At 41.7% G+C, this 14,835-nt stretch overlaps 1 protein-coding gene across 1 annotated transcript in view; it reads left to right on the top strand.

Annotated features, from left to right (window-relative positions):
* OXSR1 (oxidative stress responsive kinase 1) overlaps positions 1–14,835 on the top strand; it is a 91,415-nt gene that overhangs the window by 27,165 nt on the left and 49,415 nt on the right. The window contains exons 3-4 of the mRNA XM_065666877.1: positions 3,175–3,283; positions 14,592–14,733. Coding sequence (XP_065522949.1) covers positions 3,175–3,283; positions 14,592–14,733 — 251 coding nt within the window. The remainder of the gene's footprint in view (positions 1–3,174; positions 3,284–14,591; positions 14,734–14,835) is intronic.

The raw sequence follows: 14,835 nt of genomic DNA, 5'->3' as shown, positions 1-14,835 counted from the left end.
GAACTGTGCTACACTGTGTGAGAAAGGGTGTAATCTGCCCATGTTACACATCCACTAGCTGACAGAGGTGTTTAATTGCATACATCAGGTTTGTGATTATTTATTCTCTCTTTGTGCACCAAAGCATATGACAGATTTGAACTTTTTTTTTTTTCCCTGTATAAACTGTGCTTCCCAGCCTGGGGAGCAGCCTGAGGTAATGAACAAGAGAGGAAGCTCTTGGAAAATAATAGTAACTAAGCATCACGGAATGCTAGCAAAATGTAGTTCAGTGCTGCTCCAATGGCAAAGATGCGATCCAGGTCTAGGCTCTTAGGTAAACTTGGTCCAGACTTTGTCTCACCGTTTCCTGAATTCCAGTGGGATACACTAATATGTATAAAATATGGAATGTTTGTGTATGGTTTTTATGCTACTCTCTTAATCTCCCAGGGATCTGGTTCAAAATATTTTGAGTGGTTTAGGTAAGAAAATATGAAAACAGCTTCTCTAGATCATTTATGACAGTGGTGGCTTTATGGCAAGTCTGGCCGATGGGACAATTAAACAGTCAGTGTCCTGCTTGCCACTTTCCACCTGTGCTGCACTTGTGCATGTGTCTTTAATGGCCAGAGAGAGAAATTAAGGACCTGGATTTGCTTGCATGTTTGAAAAGGGGAGTAGAAGGAATAATGTTTAAATTAAAAACTTTAGGCTGAATGCTGACTTGAGTGTCTGGGACAGAGATTGTCAGGTTTGTGGATCCCTTAACTAGGGGTCAAGTCAATGCTCTGGGCAAGACCAAAATCACAGAATCATAAAATCACAGAATGGTTTGGGTTGGAAGGGACCTTTAAAGATCATTCAGTCCCAGCTCCTTGCCACAGGGCAGGGACACCTTCCACTAGACCAGGGTGTTCCAAGCCCCATCCAACCTGGCCTTGAACACTGCCAGGGATGGGGCAGCCACAGCATCTCTGGGCAACCTGTGCCAGGGCCTCACCACCCTCACAGGGAAGAACTTCTTCCGTATATCTAATCTAAATCCACCTGCTGTCAGTTTAAACCCATTCCCCCTTGTCGTTTCCCTATGTGCTTTTGTCAAAAGCCCCTCTCCAGCTTTCTTGTCAGCTTCTTTAGGTACTGGAAGCTGCCCTAAGGAGCCTTATCTTCTCCAGGCTAAGCAAGCCCAACTTTCTTAGCCTGTAGATGATGCTAGGGTAAGTAAATGAGTTCAAAACTCTTAGCTCGATGAGATTTGGAAAGGTTGTGTGAATAAAAGGTGTTACCTTTGTGTTTCTACGCAGCAGCTCAGAGCTTCCCAACCAGCTGGGTTTTGTGCAAGGAATATAACAGGGCACAAACCAGTCACTGAGTCTGACCTGTGTTATCTGGGGCTTCAGTTTCCATCCATCCTCTGGCAGAAATTCGAAGCAAGGAAGTAAAAAGAGCACATTTGTTGCTAGTTTTTTCAGGGGTTTAAATTCTGTGTTGTGAAGGATGTGACTAGAAGACATCAAGAGACTCAAAAGGTGCTGATGGATTTCCTTTTTGAAAAATAGCTTGATGCAAGTGAGTGTTTGCAAGGAAGCTGGAGTTGTCAGAGTAAGCAGAGGATATTGTTTCAGGCTGTATTTATTTTCACAGAGTGGTTTTTAGCGAGCAAGTATGCTACATGAAGATTAATAGCCAGCTCCCCACTCTTCAAATATCCTTTCCTGTTTTGAAGGATTCTTCTTTAATCTTCTTATTGGAGTTTCCTGGAAAGTTGGTTCCTCTGTGGGGAAGCAGAAAGAGGAACTAATTGCGTTTGATTCCTCAAATGCACCTACTCCCTGAAAAGCAGTATTAAAGTGGATAAATCAGCATTAGCGTTTTTCTTTTTAGCTGTGATTGCCAGCCAAACTCTTGCCAAGGGGGAAGCAATGTGCCTTTAGCCTATACTCAGGCACAAGTAGAGCTTTGTACATGAGCAGAAGAATTTGCTGCATCTGTGGGGTGTCCTAGACATGGGGGAATCCCTCTCAGAGCTTTCTCCTGTACTTTAGTGCTAGGGAGACCTTGGGCTCAGAGGGAGGAAAGAATCAGGGTGTGAAGGGGTCTTGTTCCCCTCCTCTGTGTGTTTGAGATGGTGGTGCTTGGCTGTGTCTGTGTCATGGGGAGGGAGCTGACAGTGAGATTGATTAAATCTTTGTAAAGTAAGTGGTATCCATGTGTTCAGTGCAGGAATGTCTCAGTTGAGAGTAAAAGTTTGGGATATCAGGGAATGAGTGTCTAGTGTGGGTGATGCTGGAAGGTACAACTTGACAGGCTGGGGGCTTGGCTGGAGCTACCAGCTTGGCTGAATCACAAAGGCCTAGCTGAGTATAGTGCGGCGTGCCAGGCTTGGTGTAATGGGTGGCTTTTTTCTATGGACAGTCAAGAAACCATGAGGCTTTCAGTCTAAACTGGTGATCTGTGCTTGCATAATGAAAAATGGGTGTTGTCTGTGGTGGTGTTCCCCCATAACCTGGAAAACCTCAACCCTTAACCCATAACCATATTGAAAAATAAACACGGTCAAAACTCAGACAATTTAATATCTGAGCATATTTCCTATTGTACTCAATCTGTAGTGGCTAATGACTTTCTAATCTCAAACTGATTTCCTCTTCTTCCAGTATGACAAAAGATACAGCTGTCCTTTGTGCCTTCAACCTGATTGAGCTCAGCCATCTGCTTTCCTGCTGGGAAGAAACATTAGGAATAAGAGGCCTTTTTTTCCCAGAGACAAATATTTCCCTTTCTCATCCAAATGATAGTCTTCAACAGATTAGGCATCTGTTGTCATGTCTCACTGAAAGAAGGAGTCAGCATGAACTTCCTGGGTAACAAACTATGTGAATTTTGGGGGATACTCTGCTGTAGCTGCATGCAGGTGTGCTAGTTCTGACCATTATGTTGCTCTTGCCAAGGGATTTTTGGTCAACTTTTTCTTTCTTCTAAACAGACAGGAAGAGCACCCTAAAATACCTTTGGGCCCTAGTATGATGCAGGCTGAGTGTTAAGAGTATTTCTGGATTTACTATGTTTATCTTCTAGGTATCCTTTTTCTTTGCACCCTCTTTGAACGCTGTGTCTTAAGGAGGATAACTTCTGTGCCCTAAGAAGAATAATCACAGGGTCCAACTGCTAATGATTTATTTTTCTCTGCAGAAAGAAATTCAAGCCATGAGTCAGTGCCATCACCCCAACATTGTATCTTACTACACATCGTTCGTGGTGAAAGATGAGCTTTGGCTGGTGATGAAGTTACTTAGTGGAGGTGAGTGGTCTAACTTCTTTACCCTATAAGGCAACGTAAAAAGCTGTCTTCCTGTAACACGCTTTCCCTCGTTTGCCTCCTAAGCTTCCTCTTCGTGAATTAAGACATTTCATAGAATCCTAGTAATTTATGTTGGAAGAGACCTTTGAAATCATGAAGTCCAACTTTGAACCTAGCACTGGCAAGCCCACCACTAAACCATGTTCCTAACTGCCCCAAAGTTTCTTCATTTTGCCCTGTGAGTGTAGGACAAGCTTTTGAGCTGGAGAAGTGTGCAACTAACCCCAGTGAGCCCAACTGTTTCTGCTTGCTTTACTATGAGAATTGCAACCCCTCTTGCAAGGCTGGTTCCTTGACCTTTTTCTCACTTGCAGTTTAGAGGCCTCCATGGTGCTGATGGCTTGTTGGTAACCAGCCATTCCACTGATGTTATCTTATTTATGTGGTGGCTGCCCTTGTGAGGAACTTTAAATCACCTCTATTTTGGGCAGAGTTGTTCTTGTAGTATCAGTGTATGGCCTTAAAAAGGGAGCAGAACATCGCTGTTGTGTGTAGCTTGGTTTGTATAGTATCAGTCCTCAGAGCTGGGATTACTTTGCGTGCTTGTTCTAGTTGACAAAAGAACTGGAAATACTTGGGGTAATTTCAAATGACTGCCTAGTTAACACAGAGCCAGGGAAAATTCCCCTTCCTGGATTTATTCTCCAAGACACTGGAGAAACAGCCTTTTTTTGTTTGAGGGAGAGAGTTTGAAAACTTCTTGTCAGTAATGCTTTATTTGATGTTCTAATATTTTCCAGGATCTCTGTTTAAGTTAGTCAAGACAAGAAATGGAATCAGGTTCTGGGTGATCACACAGAGGATTGTTGCTAGACCTTAGGCCTGTCTTTAGGAAGACTTGATTTTCCTGGCACCCTAGTGAAAAGGAATTGAAAGCTGAAAAGAAAAACCTTATTTTCTTGCTTTTCAAAAAAAAAAAAAAAAAAAAAAAGACTTCTTGGATTCTCTGTTCTTGGCTTATTACTGAAGGGACTGTGAAATGCCAGAAGATGATGTGGAAAAATCTGGCTAAACCTGTTGGCTTTTTCCACAAGAGCTCAACAATGACCATAAAATGTGTGCCTTTGATCATCTTTAGAAAATTTTAGCAGTTCTCTTGGGGGCAATCAAATTTCATGCCAACTTAAGTCTGTCTTAAAGGGCTTTAATCTCTCATATGCTCATGTGTCATTAGGTAATACCCTCTCTTTTCTGGGAAGGATACATAACAGATCATTAAAGATATGATGGCCGTTTGTGTGTAGAAAAGAATCCCCTGCCAGTTTAGTGTAAGTAGTTTAGCTGTGTGCATAAAATGTGTATCTGTGGGAAGGTTTTCAGAATAGGAGGAAATGGCATTTCAGGGGTGTAGGAGAGGCTGCAGCAACATTCTTGGCCTTTTCCAGGAGAGTTCACAATCTCTTTGAAGAAAATGTACAGCTCTCTTCACTAGCATTTTCACAGTGAGGTTCTGTCAGAACCAAGTCAGGATTAGCCTCAGCCTTGAACCTCCAAATGTTGTTTCTGTAAAGGCCACACTGGAAAATCTCTAGAAAAATAACTGTTGCTTCAGAATCAGCCTCTTGGTGGTGTGAACGATGACCAGCATGTCATGTAATACTCACTTTAAATGTGCTTCCTTGTTATACTGACTGATAGCTGACCCTTGTGTAGCTCTGGCATTAAATGTGGCACTTTGAGTAAGGCTGTGAAAGCTCATTGCTTCTTACTCTGTTGCATATGTTGAAGACCAGGGTCATACAATAAGACTAGTAGCAGTGTCATCAGCCCTCCTCTAACATTTCCACGAACCATTATTTTCTCACTTGAATCATTTGGGGGCTTGGGGAACTTGCTTAAACTGGCAGAAAACCTTTGAGAATGATCTGTTGCTTCTCTTAATACAGGAGGGTACCTTGAGAGGTATTTTCCAGCTCTTTTCATGTTTTACTTTTTTCATTGCAGGACTTCAGAAGTCTCATTTTAGCTCTCAAGCAAATTCTATAGGACAGTGTTGAGGATCGAGGAGAAACTTGTGTTTTGGAACTTTCTGACAGAAAAGCTTTTTCATTCACTTTTGCTGAGACTATTTCTAGTTGTTTTTAGGCTGAGTGATTTATGTAATGAGACACTTTAAAAACTGCCTCTCATTCCTTTCAGCTTACTTCTTATCAGTAATAAAGTGGCTAGTTTTGTGGTGATCTGTCATCCAGTGGGAAAAATAATGACCTGAGTTTCTCAAAAGGAAAAGCCTTTGAGTTTTTTTTTATAAACCAGAAAGGAAGGGGGGAAAAAAAACCCAGGGTGCAGCCGAACTCTTTCATTCCATCTAACTATTCAGAGAGCATGGGCTGAGATTTGTATGTCCCAGTAAGCACATATGAAATGTTTTGGTGTCCTCTATCTTGACTGTGGCTTTTGTACTTAAGACTTTCTTCTGGGTAGAAGTTCAGAATCCTCTTGCTTTTCTTCCATTAGTGTCAGTGTAAGCTGGCATGTGTTTTCAGGCTGAAACTAATTTTAATTTCGGCCTTCTTACACTGATCTTATTACTTAGATAAACAGTCTGCAAGGCAGAGCAGTTTGTAATGCAAGCCTTGATTTTTGTTTTGTTGTAGTGAGTAGAATTTATTTTCTGGTTGCAGTCATTCTGTTGAAATCTTAATCTAGTCATATATGCAAGTATATTAGAAATGTCTCTAGGGGAAAATACTCTAAATCCATGAAGCATTATTGTTTGGTAATAGTGCCTTGCTCCTTTGAGCAGGCAGCTGGTGCACTCAGAGGTAGCTTAATTGCCTGACTGGCACTGCTACTGAAATGGAACTATTTGTCTCTGCTTTGCAAGTATTATTGGTGGAAGATACCATTTTCCATCTTTGAAAGTCAACAATAGCGAGGACGTAAGGTGCTGGTGAGCCGGTGGGAAGCAACGTGTAAAACTGCTGATGTGCATCAGAGCCAAGTCAAACAGGCTGGTTGAAGTTACTGCTGAAAGTTTGAACTGCAGATTTGATACCAAAGCAGATGCAGAGCATAGCTGTTGCTGATGGCAGAAATGTGGCTGTGATGATACCCAGCTGGTAGTGACAAGGGTGCTCGTGTGTCCAGTTACTCTGACACCCTCTTTCAGATCTGGTGGTGTGTGCCTGAGTCAGGTTTGTGAAGTATCTGCTGTTCCTCTTCCCTTAAGTAGAAATTTCAGACCCTTTCCTCCAATGACAACACTGTTTGTAGGGATCTAAGCTTAGCAATGTCAGTTTAGTGTCCCAGCCTTTTTGGTCCAATGTTGCTCTAAATTAAACTCCAATGGCTATTTCTGGACAGCTGCTGACCTGCTCTTTGCCTTGTTGGCATTCCCCTGTAATTAATTTTACTCATGTCTTTTTAAAGTCATCTGAAGCCCAGTCCTGCTGTCTAACTCATGTAGTTTTTTAGTAGGAGGAGGAGCAGCTGTCCTTCTGTTCTTGTGCTTTTTCTGATTGTGACCTGTTTGATTCTCTAAATTCTTGCTGATCTTAGTAAGAGTGCTCATTTCACAGGTGACCCAAGGCTGTGGCTATCTCTACAGAATGGTTGCTCATATGAAACAGCCATCCATGGTGGCTTGCTGTATGCCAAAACAATTCTTACTGTCTTAGCCTACAGCAGATGAGACCTCCAAAATATTTTTAAGCCGTGAAGATCCTTTAAATATTGAAATATTTCCAGATAGCACTTTCTGATCTTCTGCCTTCTTGAAGGACATTGCTGCATTGAAATAGTTAAATGTTTTAGTTTCCCAAAAGTTTCTAAGATTATTTAATCACTTGTCCTTCAGCCTTGATCTTGATTATCTGCTGAAGTGCTTGGCCAGCAGTTGAGCAAGCCAGACCAAAGGGGAGGCATGGCAAGTTGTAGGCTTTCACCAGGGAGATAGGGCATCTTTTTCTACTTCTGCTCTGTTAATCTCTCATCTCCCTGTGCCCAATTCCAGCAGTGAGTTATGAGCAGAGCCACAGGTTCTTAGGAATCCTCATGTTCATGTTGAATTATTTTGTTAGGAGAGAGCTATGCTATTTTGGGTCCATCTGGAGGGGTTATTAAATTTTATTTGTAGAGGCACGTTTTCAAACAATTAAGGATGGAGTAAGTCAGAAGCAGATGTTACAGACTGTACATGATGGCAGAATGCAGAGTGTGTTGATATGTTGCCACTCCTAGCTATAATAGGAAAAGCATGAAAAAAATAGTTTGTCTTCAGATTTTTCTCTTGTAAATGTCTCAGCCTCAACTGCAATAGGCTGTCTTGCCCTCTTTATTGTATTATCTTGCTTCCTGCCTTAATCTTCTTGTATTTCTTACCCATCCATGCAAGTGCTCTGGAGGGAAGGAGGCAAGAAGTGGAAGCTTCCTCAAGTCTTCCTCTGTGTCAAGGTGGTTTAACCAGGGTAAAGAAGAAACTTAAGACCTAGAAACCCTAGCAATCTACTTAGACATCTTTTCCTTTGTTTTGTATAGCTTGTTCTTTCCTTTACTTCAGTACTCTTTTGCTGTATCTATGTTCTTCAGCCCCAGAAGTACCAAATCCAAGCAGCTGTTCCTTCTTTTGCATTTTCTTCCTCTGGTTGTCAGAGGCTGACAAGATGCAGATTCAGTTCTTGGCTCTGATGACAGTCAAGCTCACTGAAACCGCTGGCTTCTGAGATGTCTTAAAAGAAGCAGCAGTGAATCCTGTCAACTCCCGGTTCTCATGCAGCGCGTGTCAAGCAGCAGTGTCTGTCAGATTTGGGGCAAATCTTGGTTCTCACAAAATGTAGTGATCCCCAGCACCGTTTTCCAGGCTATTTATGCCAGGCCTCTAAATGACAAATCAATGCAGGTACTGTTACCTGCCTCTTTTTTTTTTTTTTTTTTGTTGTTGTTCAAATGAAGTTAGAGTATTAAATTTTCTTATTCTGCTTGCCAAACAAATTTAAAGGAGTCTTCTTGATGTATAACTTGGCCTGTATCTTTGTCCTGTCACTTAGGTTATAGGATAACATGCAAGATGTGGTTCCCACAGCAACTAGCCCTGCTGTACATTTCGTTTGCCTCTGGGGTTGTGTGAAATTCCACCTGTAATACTCCTGCATTTATCTGTAATCTTGTCTAAACAAGCTTTCTTTTCTGCTCAGGTTTTCGTAGTCTTCTCTGCAGCCCCTTGCCGTGAAGCATTAAGCAGTGTCACTGGTGGCTGTCTGGATACTTCCTTCCTCTCCTGAGGAGGAGCATCAGAAGTGGGTTTCCTAAATGCCATTACATGTGCCTGCTAATGTAGGTGAGGTCAAAGAACTGCTTTGAATTTGGAACAGAAAGTGTTGATGTTTGTGGTGGCTTGCTGTTGAAAGTGAATCAGTGGAACAATTAGGACTTCTTGCCCCAAGGGTGCGATTACACAAAAGTTTTCTCCAGCAGCAAAGCAGGTTTAAGAAGTTCCTGGCTTCTCAGTCTCCACCCTGCCTGGAAAACTGGATTACCAGTTACTGCAGTGATCTCATTTACAGTATGGCTTCATAAGCAGATCGTTTGGTGCAGCAGGGAGGTGGTAAACCATGGAACTCTTTGCTCTCATTTTGCTGTGGAAGAAAATGCCAGAATAGTACGTGGTACAGTGTTGGAGACAGTTTTACTGGGTACATGTGTGAGGTGCAAGACAGGACTGCATTTACTAGGTTTCAGGGCAGACCATAGCGAATGGTCTACCTGATGGCAGTATACAAAAATTGAATATCCCTCTCTTACAAATTCAGGATATTGGTCTGCTTGTGGGTTTCTTGTGTCTTCATTGCTCAGATACTGCTGTTGTAGGGGGAATCGTAGAATCAACTGGGTTGTAAAAGGCTTTTAAGATCATCAAGTCCAGCCATTACCCCAGGATCTGCCAAGTCTATCACTTGGTTTTTGGAAGGAGCTGGCTTCTGTAGATCAAGTCAGGCTTAATGAGATATTCTCTAGCCATGACAAAATGGGGAAGGTGAACTGAACTTCCTGTTCTTCGCTCCTGGGGGGCAGTGGAGGGAGCAGTGGGATGTCTGTTTTGCTTATGCATCTGGACAAACATTAGTCTGTCTGCTGCAGAACTGGCATGAACAATAAGGACTCCAGAAAAAGTTGTTCACTGCCTTTTTGTCCTGCAGCAGCTATAGGTTGGGTTTTATCAGATGAGGGTAAGTTTATGTACAGCTAGTTCCCAGTGACTTCCGCTACCATTATGAGCTATTGCTTTAGCAGCTTTCAGAGCAGACTAGGAAGTCTGGGAGTTTAAGAAAAAACACTCAACTTTCAATTGCTGTGCAATTAGCGCTGGGGGATTGTGCTTTACCTAGTAGATGTAGTGCGGTTTGCAAGTGGTGTCAGAATATACTGGGACACTTTAATGCTGAATGATAAATAATGCTAAATAATCTATCAGATTGCACAGTATCTTGCAGACTTCCTGTTGGTGTGCTGCACAGCATATGTTTGATGAGCAGGAGTTTGTTTATAGCTGTATTTTTTCCACATCAATCTCTAAATGTCCTCTCCTTTCCTTTGTCTTCTGTTCGGCTCTGTGAGCAGTTGCTCATCACCAGACTTCTTTAAACATCCTTATTAATGACAACATTATTTATATTTACATTTAAGCTCCAGTTCTGGCTCTTCTCTCTGTCTTGTTTTGTCTTTTCCTGATACACTTCCCCTTCTGGGCTTGGGAGAGCTTTTCAGTCAGCCTCAGCCAAACTTAATTTCTTTTTTCTCTCTCACTTCAGGCTGACCCTCCTGTTCCGTGAATCTGTAGCTTCTACTTGTGTGTTTCTTATGAGAAAAATCAGGAGGGAACTGTTGTAATCAAACCTGGTGCCATGTATGATACACACCAGAGTACTCCACAGGGTTATCTGAAACAGAAGTTTTATTCTAAGGAGGAATCAGAAATAATTTTTTGCTTATTTTTCATAAATAATTTAGTGATGTATTTCTAAAATTACATTGTAGTGTATTTAAAGTGACATTGTAGTGTATATTTTTTTATCCTCTTGAAAAAAACACATAATTGTTCTCTAATATGTGCTTGGGGCCTTATTTCCAGCGTGAACCTCATCTTCTGGCCATCAGATTATGGGAGACTTCTGTCTTGCCCAGTGAGATTGAAGTTTGCACATGGAGTACAAATCCATACCAAAACTGCATTTAAGGAGAGATCCAACTTTGTTCAGATGTACTCTTATTTCCCAAGTTATTTTTAAACTAGCTTGGAAGCTGGCTCAGAAACTGGCAGTATCTGGAATCATGTTGGTGTTTTGAAACAGTATGTAAACAGTTTGTAAAGCACGTGCTCTTGTGTAGATTGGATCTAGGTTCCAGCTCAGTTGAATTAGTTTCCAGTTAATTTCTAGCAGTTAATGTATTGCTGGAAGGGGAACAGGCCACTTTATGCAAAACAGTTGTTTTTCCCCTTAAACTAAGGATTGGGTGCTGATCTATGGATCTGTTCATGTGTAACACGGTGGAAGTGATGAAATTTGTCTGCCTCCTAAGTCAGTGGAGGTCTTACCTAGTATGTGTGTCACACGCTTAACTCAGATATCTGCAAACACCTTTCCACTAAGTTTATCAGGTTGATGCTGAAATCCAGTCTGTTTTTTAGCAGAGAGCACTTTCCTCAATAGCAAAATTCCCATGATTTCTGCTTTCAAAGTAACTTTGTGTTTAGCCATGGGTTTCTCTTTGGGGATCTGGGTTCAGTTGCTCCATGTCAGGCTTCCTGAGCCAGAATCCCTGAGGTTTCAAATCATAGAATCACAGAATGGTTTAGGTTGGAAGGGACCTTAAAGATCACCTGGTTCTAGCCCTCTGCCACTAGACCAGGTTGTTCCAAGCCCATTTCAACCTGGCCTTGAACACTGCCAGGGATGGGGCAGCCACAGCTTCTCTGGGCACCCTGTGCCAGTGTCTCACTGCCCTCACAGGAAAGAATTTCCTGACATCTCATATAAATTTACTTTCTTTACAGCTTAAAGTCATTACCCCTTCTGGTACAAAGCAGTGCATAGGAATGCAGGTTGGCATCCTTCTTTGTGTTCCATTGTCTTGTGCTTTATGAAGTTGCAATTGAGTCAGTACTAACTCCCAAATTTTCTGCTCTGTGGGGTGGAAAATTCACTACTTAATTACGTTGTGGTGCCAATAGCAAAACTTTCCCCTCCTTGTGCTAATGAAGTGGTGATGGGGATGACCCAAATAACACTTTCTTTGATAGGAAGGTGGCTCTTGGGTTGCTTTTCTGCTGTTTCCTGAACTAAACATTCTGCTGATAGGCTTTTTGCTGTTCTCCTTTCTGTAGAAGACTGGCAAATCCCTCCCCTTCTTTGAACATCTCAATGTGAAAGTGGTTTTTAAAAAAACGTGCTCAAGAAGTGGAAGGCTGGACTGGGAGCAGATAGAATATGGGTGTGAATCAGGCCTTTCACAACAAAGGCTGGATTCTTGTCTTTCTAACCCCCACCCCCTTTTCTGGGTTAAATGCAACCTCAAACTTGGCTAAATATAGGATTTTTTTACCAAATCTGAGTACCATATGATCTGCCTCCTCATGTTCCCTAAGCCCTTTGCAGGAGAAGAGAAATGTTTGCGAACAAAGTCTTCTAACAAAGTTGTGGGTGGAAGGAGGACAAAACGTACGTGAAGAGCCACATATTTTCACTGGACTTACAAAACAAGTGACGGTTTGTTTTCCAGATAAAGGCACATTTGAGAGGAAAAACCTGAATAGTCAAAGTGAGTCTTTTGGTGATTTTTCTTGGGTGTCACAAAAATTCTTGTCCAAAATAAGAAGCATTGAGGCTTGTAAGCACGTACTTTTTGAATATGAATATGTAGCAGGCTGAATCCCAGGTGAGCCATCGTGACACACAACAGAGGATCCTTTTTTCAGGAACCTAAAGGCTTGATTTCAGTGAAGGGGAGCATACTCTGCCATCTGGGGTTTTACAATTTCCTTTGGTACAGCTAATCTCGTTGCCATGCAGGAAGTCCAATGTATGTCAAAACAGCCTGAGTTGCAGCTAAGTGAAACCTTTTCATTAATGAAGACCCATATCAGAGCTCACTAAAGATTAGTGCTTCTGTGCTCAGACAGGGTAAAGGAAGGCTGAACACTGCAAAGTATTCTTGCATAAAATGTTGAGGAGATGGTAGGCAACTTAATTTCTATATTCTTTTTTTTTTTTTCCTGTGTTTTTTTTCTATTTTGTTAGTGCCTGCTGTGTGAAGATTGTGTCTTTTGAAAATACTTTGAATTGACAAAGAGGCTTTTTGGGAAGAGGAAGCTGGAGGTGCCATCCAGAGCAGCCAGGGAGCTGGTCTAATTGCTTGCTGTGCTGACAAAAGGGGTTTCCTCCCCCATTCACAAATGTATTCTCCCTCCTGCTTATCCTCCTTTTTCCTCTTCATTGGATCTGAAACTCATCTGCTCACAGGTTATGCTCACTACCAACCAACCATAGCTCAAATTTCTTTTCTTCCTCTCAGTTTATTTTTTGGTGGATTTAGTGGGTAGCTCGGTGTACAGTGTGAGGACTGGTTCCAGTGGGCCAAAGACGATGTAAAGTGTGTGGCTCTTCTGGCTGCTGCAGGCTGTTAGGTGAACTCAGCACATACTGTTCCCCACAAGTTAAGAAAACCACGCACCCATGTAATTGTTTCCTTTGGGGTTTGAATTGTGCAAAAAAAGCCTTGCCACATGGTGCTCATATTCAAACCTTCCCACCTTTTTCCTTTCATGTGAGAATCCAAAAGGAGAATACTTTGCAAAGTGAAAACCTATCTGCACTATTGTTTTGGCCTAGAAATTAAAATATGACAGCTAATAAAGGGGAAGGATTTTTGCTTACCTCAACCTGATGGATGAAAAGGGGCAACAAAAAAACCAAACCCAACAAACCAAACGCAACAAAAGCTCCAAACCCAAAATCCTTCATTGTAATTTTTTTCTGCTTGTTTCAAGACTTTTTTGAGGTGGAACTTGTAATTTTCCCATTGATAAAATTTGTGGGAGTAAGTTTCTCAGTTTTTACTGTCTGCAGAGACATAAAAAATTCTGGCTTTTTCTCAATTGAGAATTAGGAAGAATGAACTTTGCTAAACCTTTCTAAAATTTTTAACTCAGCTTGCCTAAACTAGCTGAGTTGGTACTGTTATCGCTGCAGTTCTTTTTTTCTAAGCCTACTGTTCAAAGACAAAGCTGGAATTTGTGCCTGCTTTTCTCATTAAGACCATCCCAGTACCACTGACCTTGCTTTGTGCCCATAGCTTTGAAAATCATACCTGTGAAAATCAGCTGACTATCCAGTCATCATAAACCATAGAAACACAAGTTAGAAAGGGGTGAATAGCATACGCCTGAAAAACAGGCTTAGGCACCTGTACTGGAGCAATGAAATTACAGTTTTGGGAGACTGTCTTAAACCCAGATGCAAATGCAAAAAATACAGTACCCAATATATCATGAAAACAGGACCTTGCACGAGAGGCATGTTACTAGTCATTGATTCTTTTTATTCCTGGGTGCAATTCAAAGAGGTGGCTTGCTCTGTGAGCACGGTTTGTCACGCAAGATGGTGTAACTCACACCATGGTTGGGAGAGAGACTAAGCATGATGTTTCTAGGGAAGGATCTAAGCTATTCCAGTCTTGTACTCAGTGAAGAAGTGATTTATTGTTGAAATTCAGCCTCATTTGTTCTCTATTTAATTATTTCCATTTTTTTCTCTTAGGGCGGTGTCATCCCTTAGCATATTTTTCCTGGTATTTCTCTGCATATAGTTTAAGAGCTGAAAAAGAGTCTAATTTTATCAAGCACGTTGCCTTCAGTTTTTGAGTGCTGGCAGCCCCCTGCTTTTTTTCCATTTTTCCCCTCCTGTTTCTCCAGTACTCAGTACTAAAACAGCTGTAGCGTTGGGATCTACTCAAAAAACTTTCCAAGAGTCCTGTGTATGTACAGTTTACATTTTGGCTTGTGGAAATAACTTCAGTTACTTGTGATCGCAGGGATTTTTCAGCCCACCTTGAGGATCTGCAACCCTGCAAGTATGAGGCATGCTTTCCTGCAGCTACTGACCTAATCCTGACCATCATCATGTCCCCTCTGAGTGAATCCGACTTGTATATAAAGTGACTATAATGTAGACTTAGAGCTGTATATTGGTTCTTCTACTTTAAGGTATTTAACCTTTCCCCCCCCTCCCCCCGCCTTTCCCCTATCCTCTAGGCTCTGTTTTGGATATTATAAAGCACATTGTGGCCAAAGGAGAACACAAGACTGGTGTCCTGGATGAACCCTGTATAGCCACAATCCTTAAGGAGGTGCTGGAGGGGCTGGACTACCTGCATAAAAATGGACAAATCCACAGGTATTTTTCTTTTTTCTTTTTTTTTTTCTTCATATTTGTCCTGAAATATGTGTCACTTAGTAGTTGAGCACATGCAATCTCATCCTATAACCAACTGTGGGG

The sequence above is a fragment of the Lathamus discolor genome, chromosome 2 (assembly GCF_037157495.1).
Source record: "Lathamus discolor isolate bLatDis1 chromosome 2, bLatDis1.hap1, whole genome shotgun sequence".
Classification (NCBI taxonomy): domain Eukaryota; kingdom Metazoa; phylum Chordata; class Aves; order Psittaciformes; family Psittacidae; genus Lathamus; species Lathamus discolor.
Note: the sequence above shows the minus strand (reverse complement) of the source record. Positions and strands in the feature narration are given on the sequence as shown.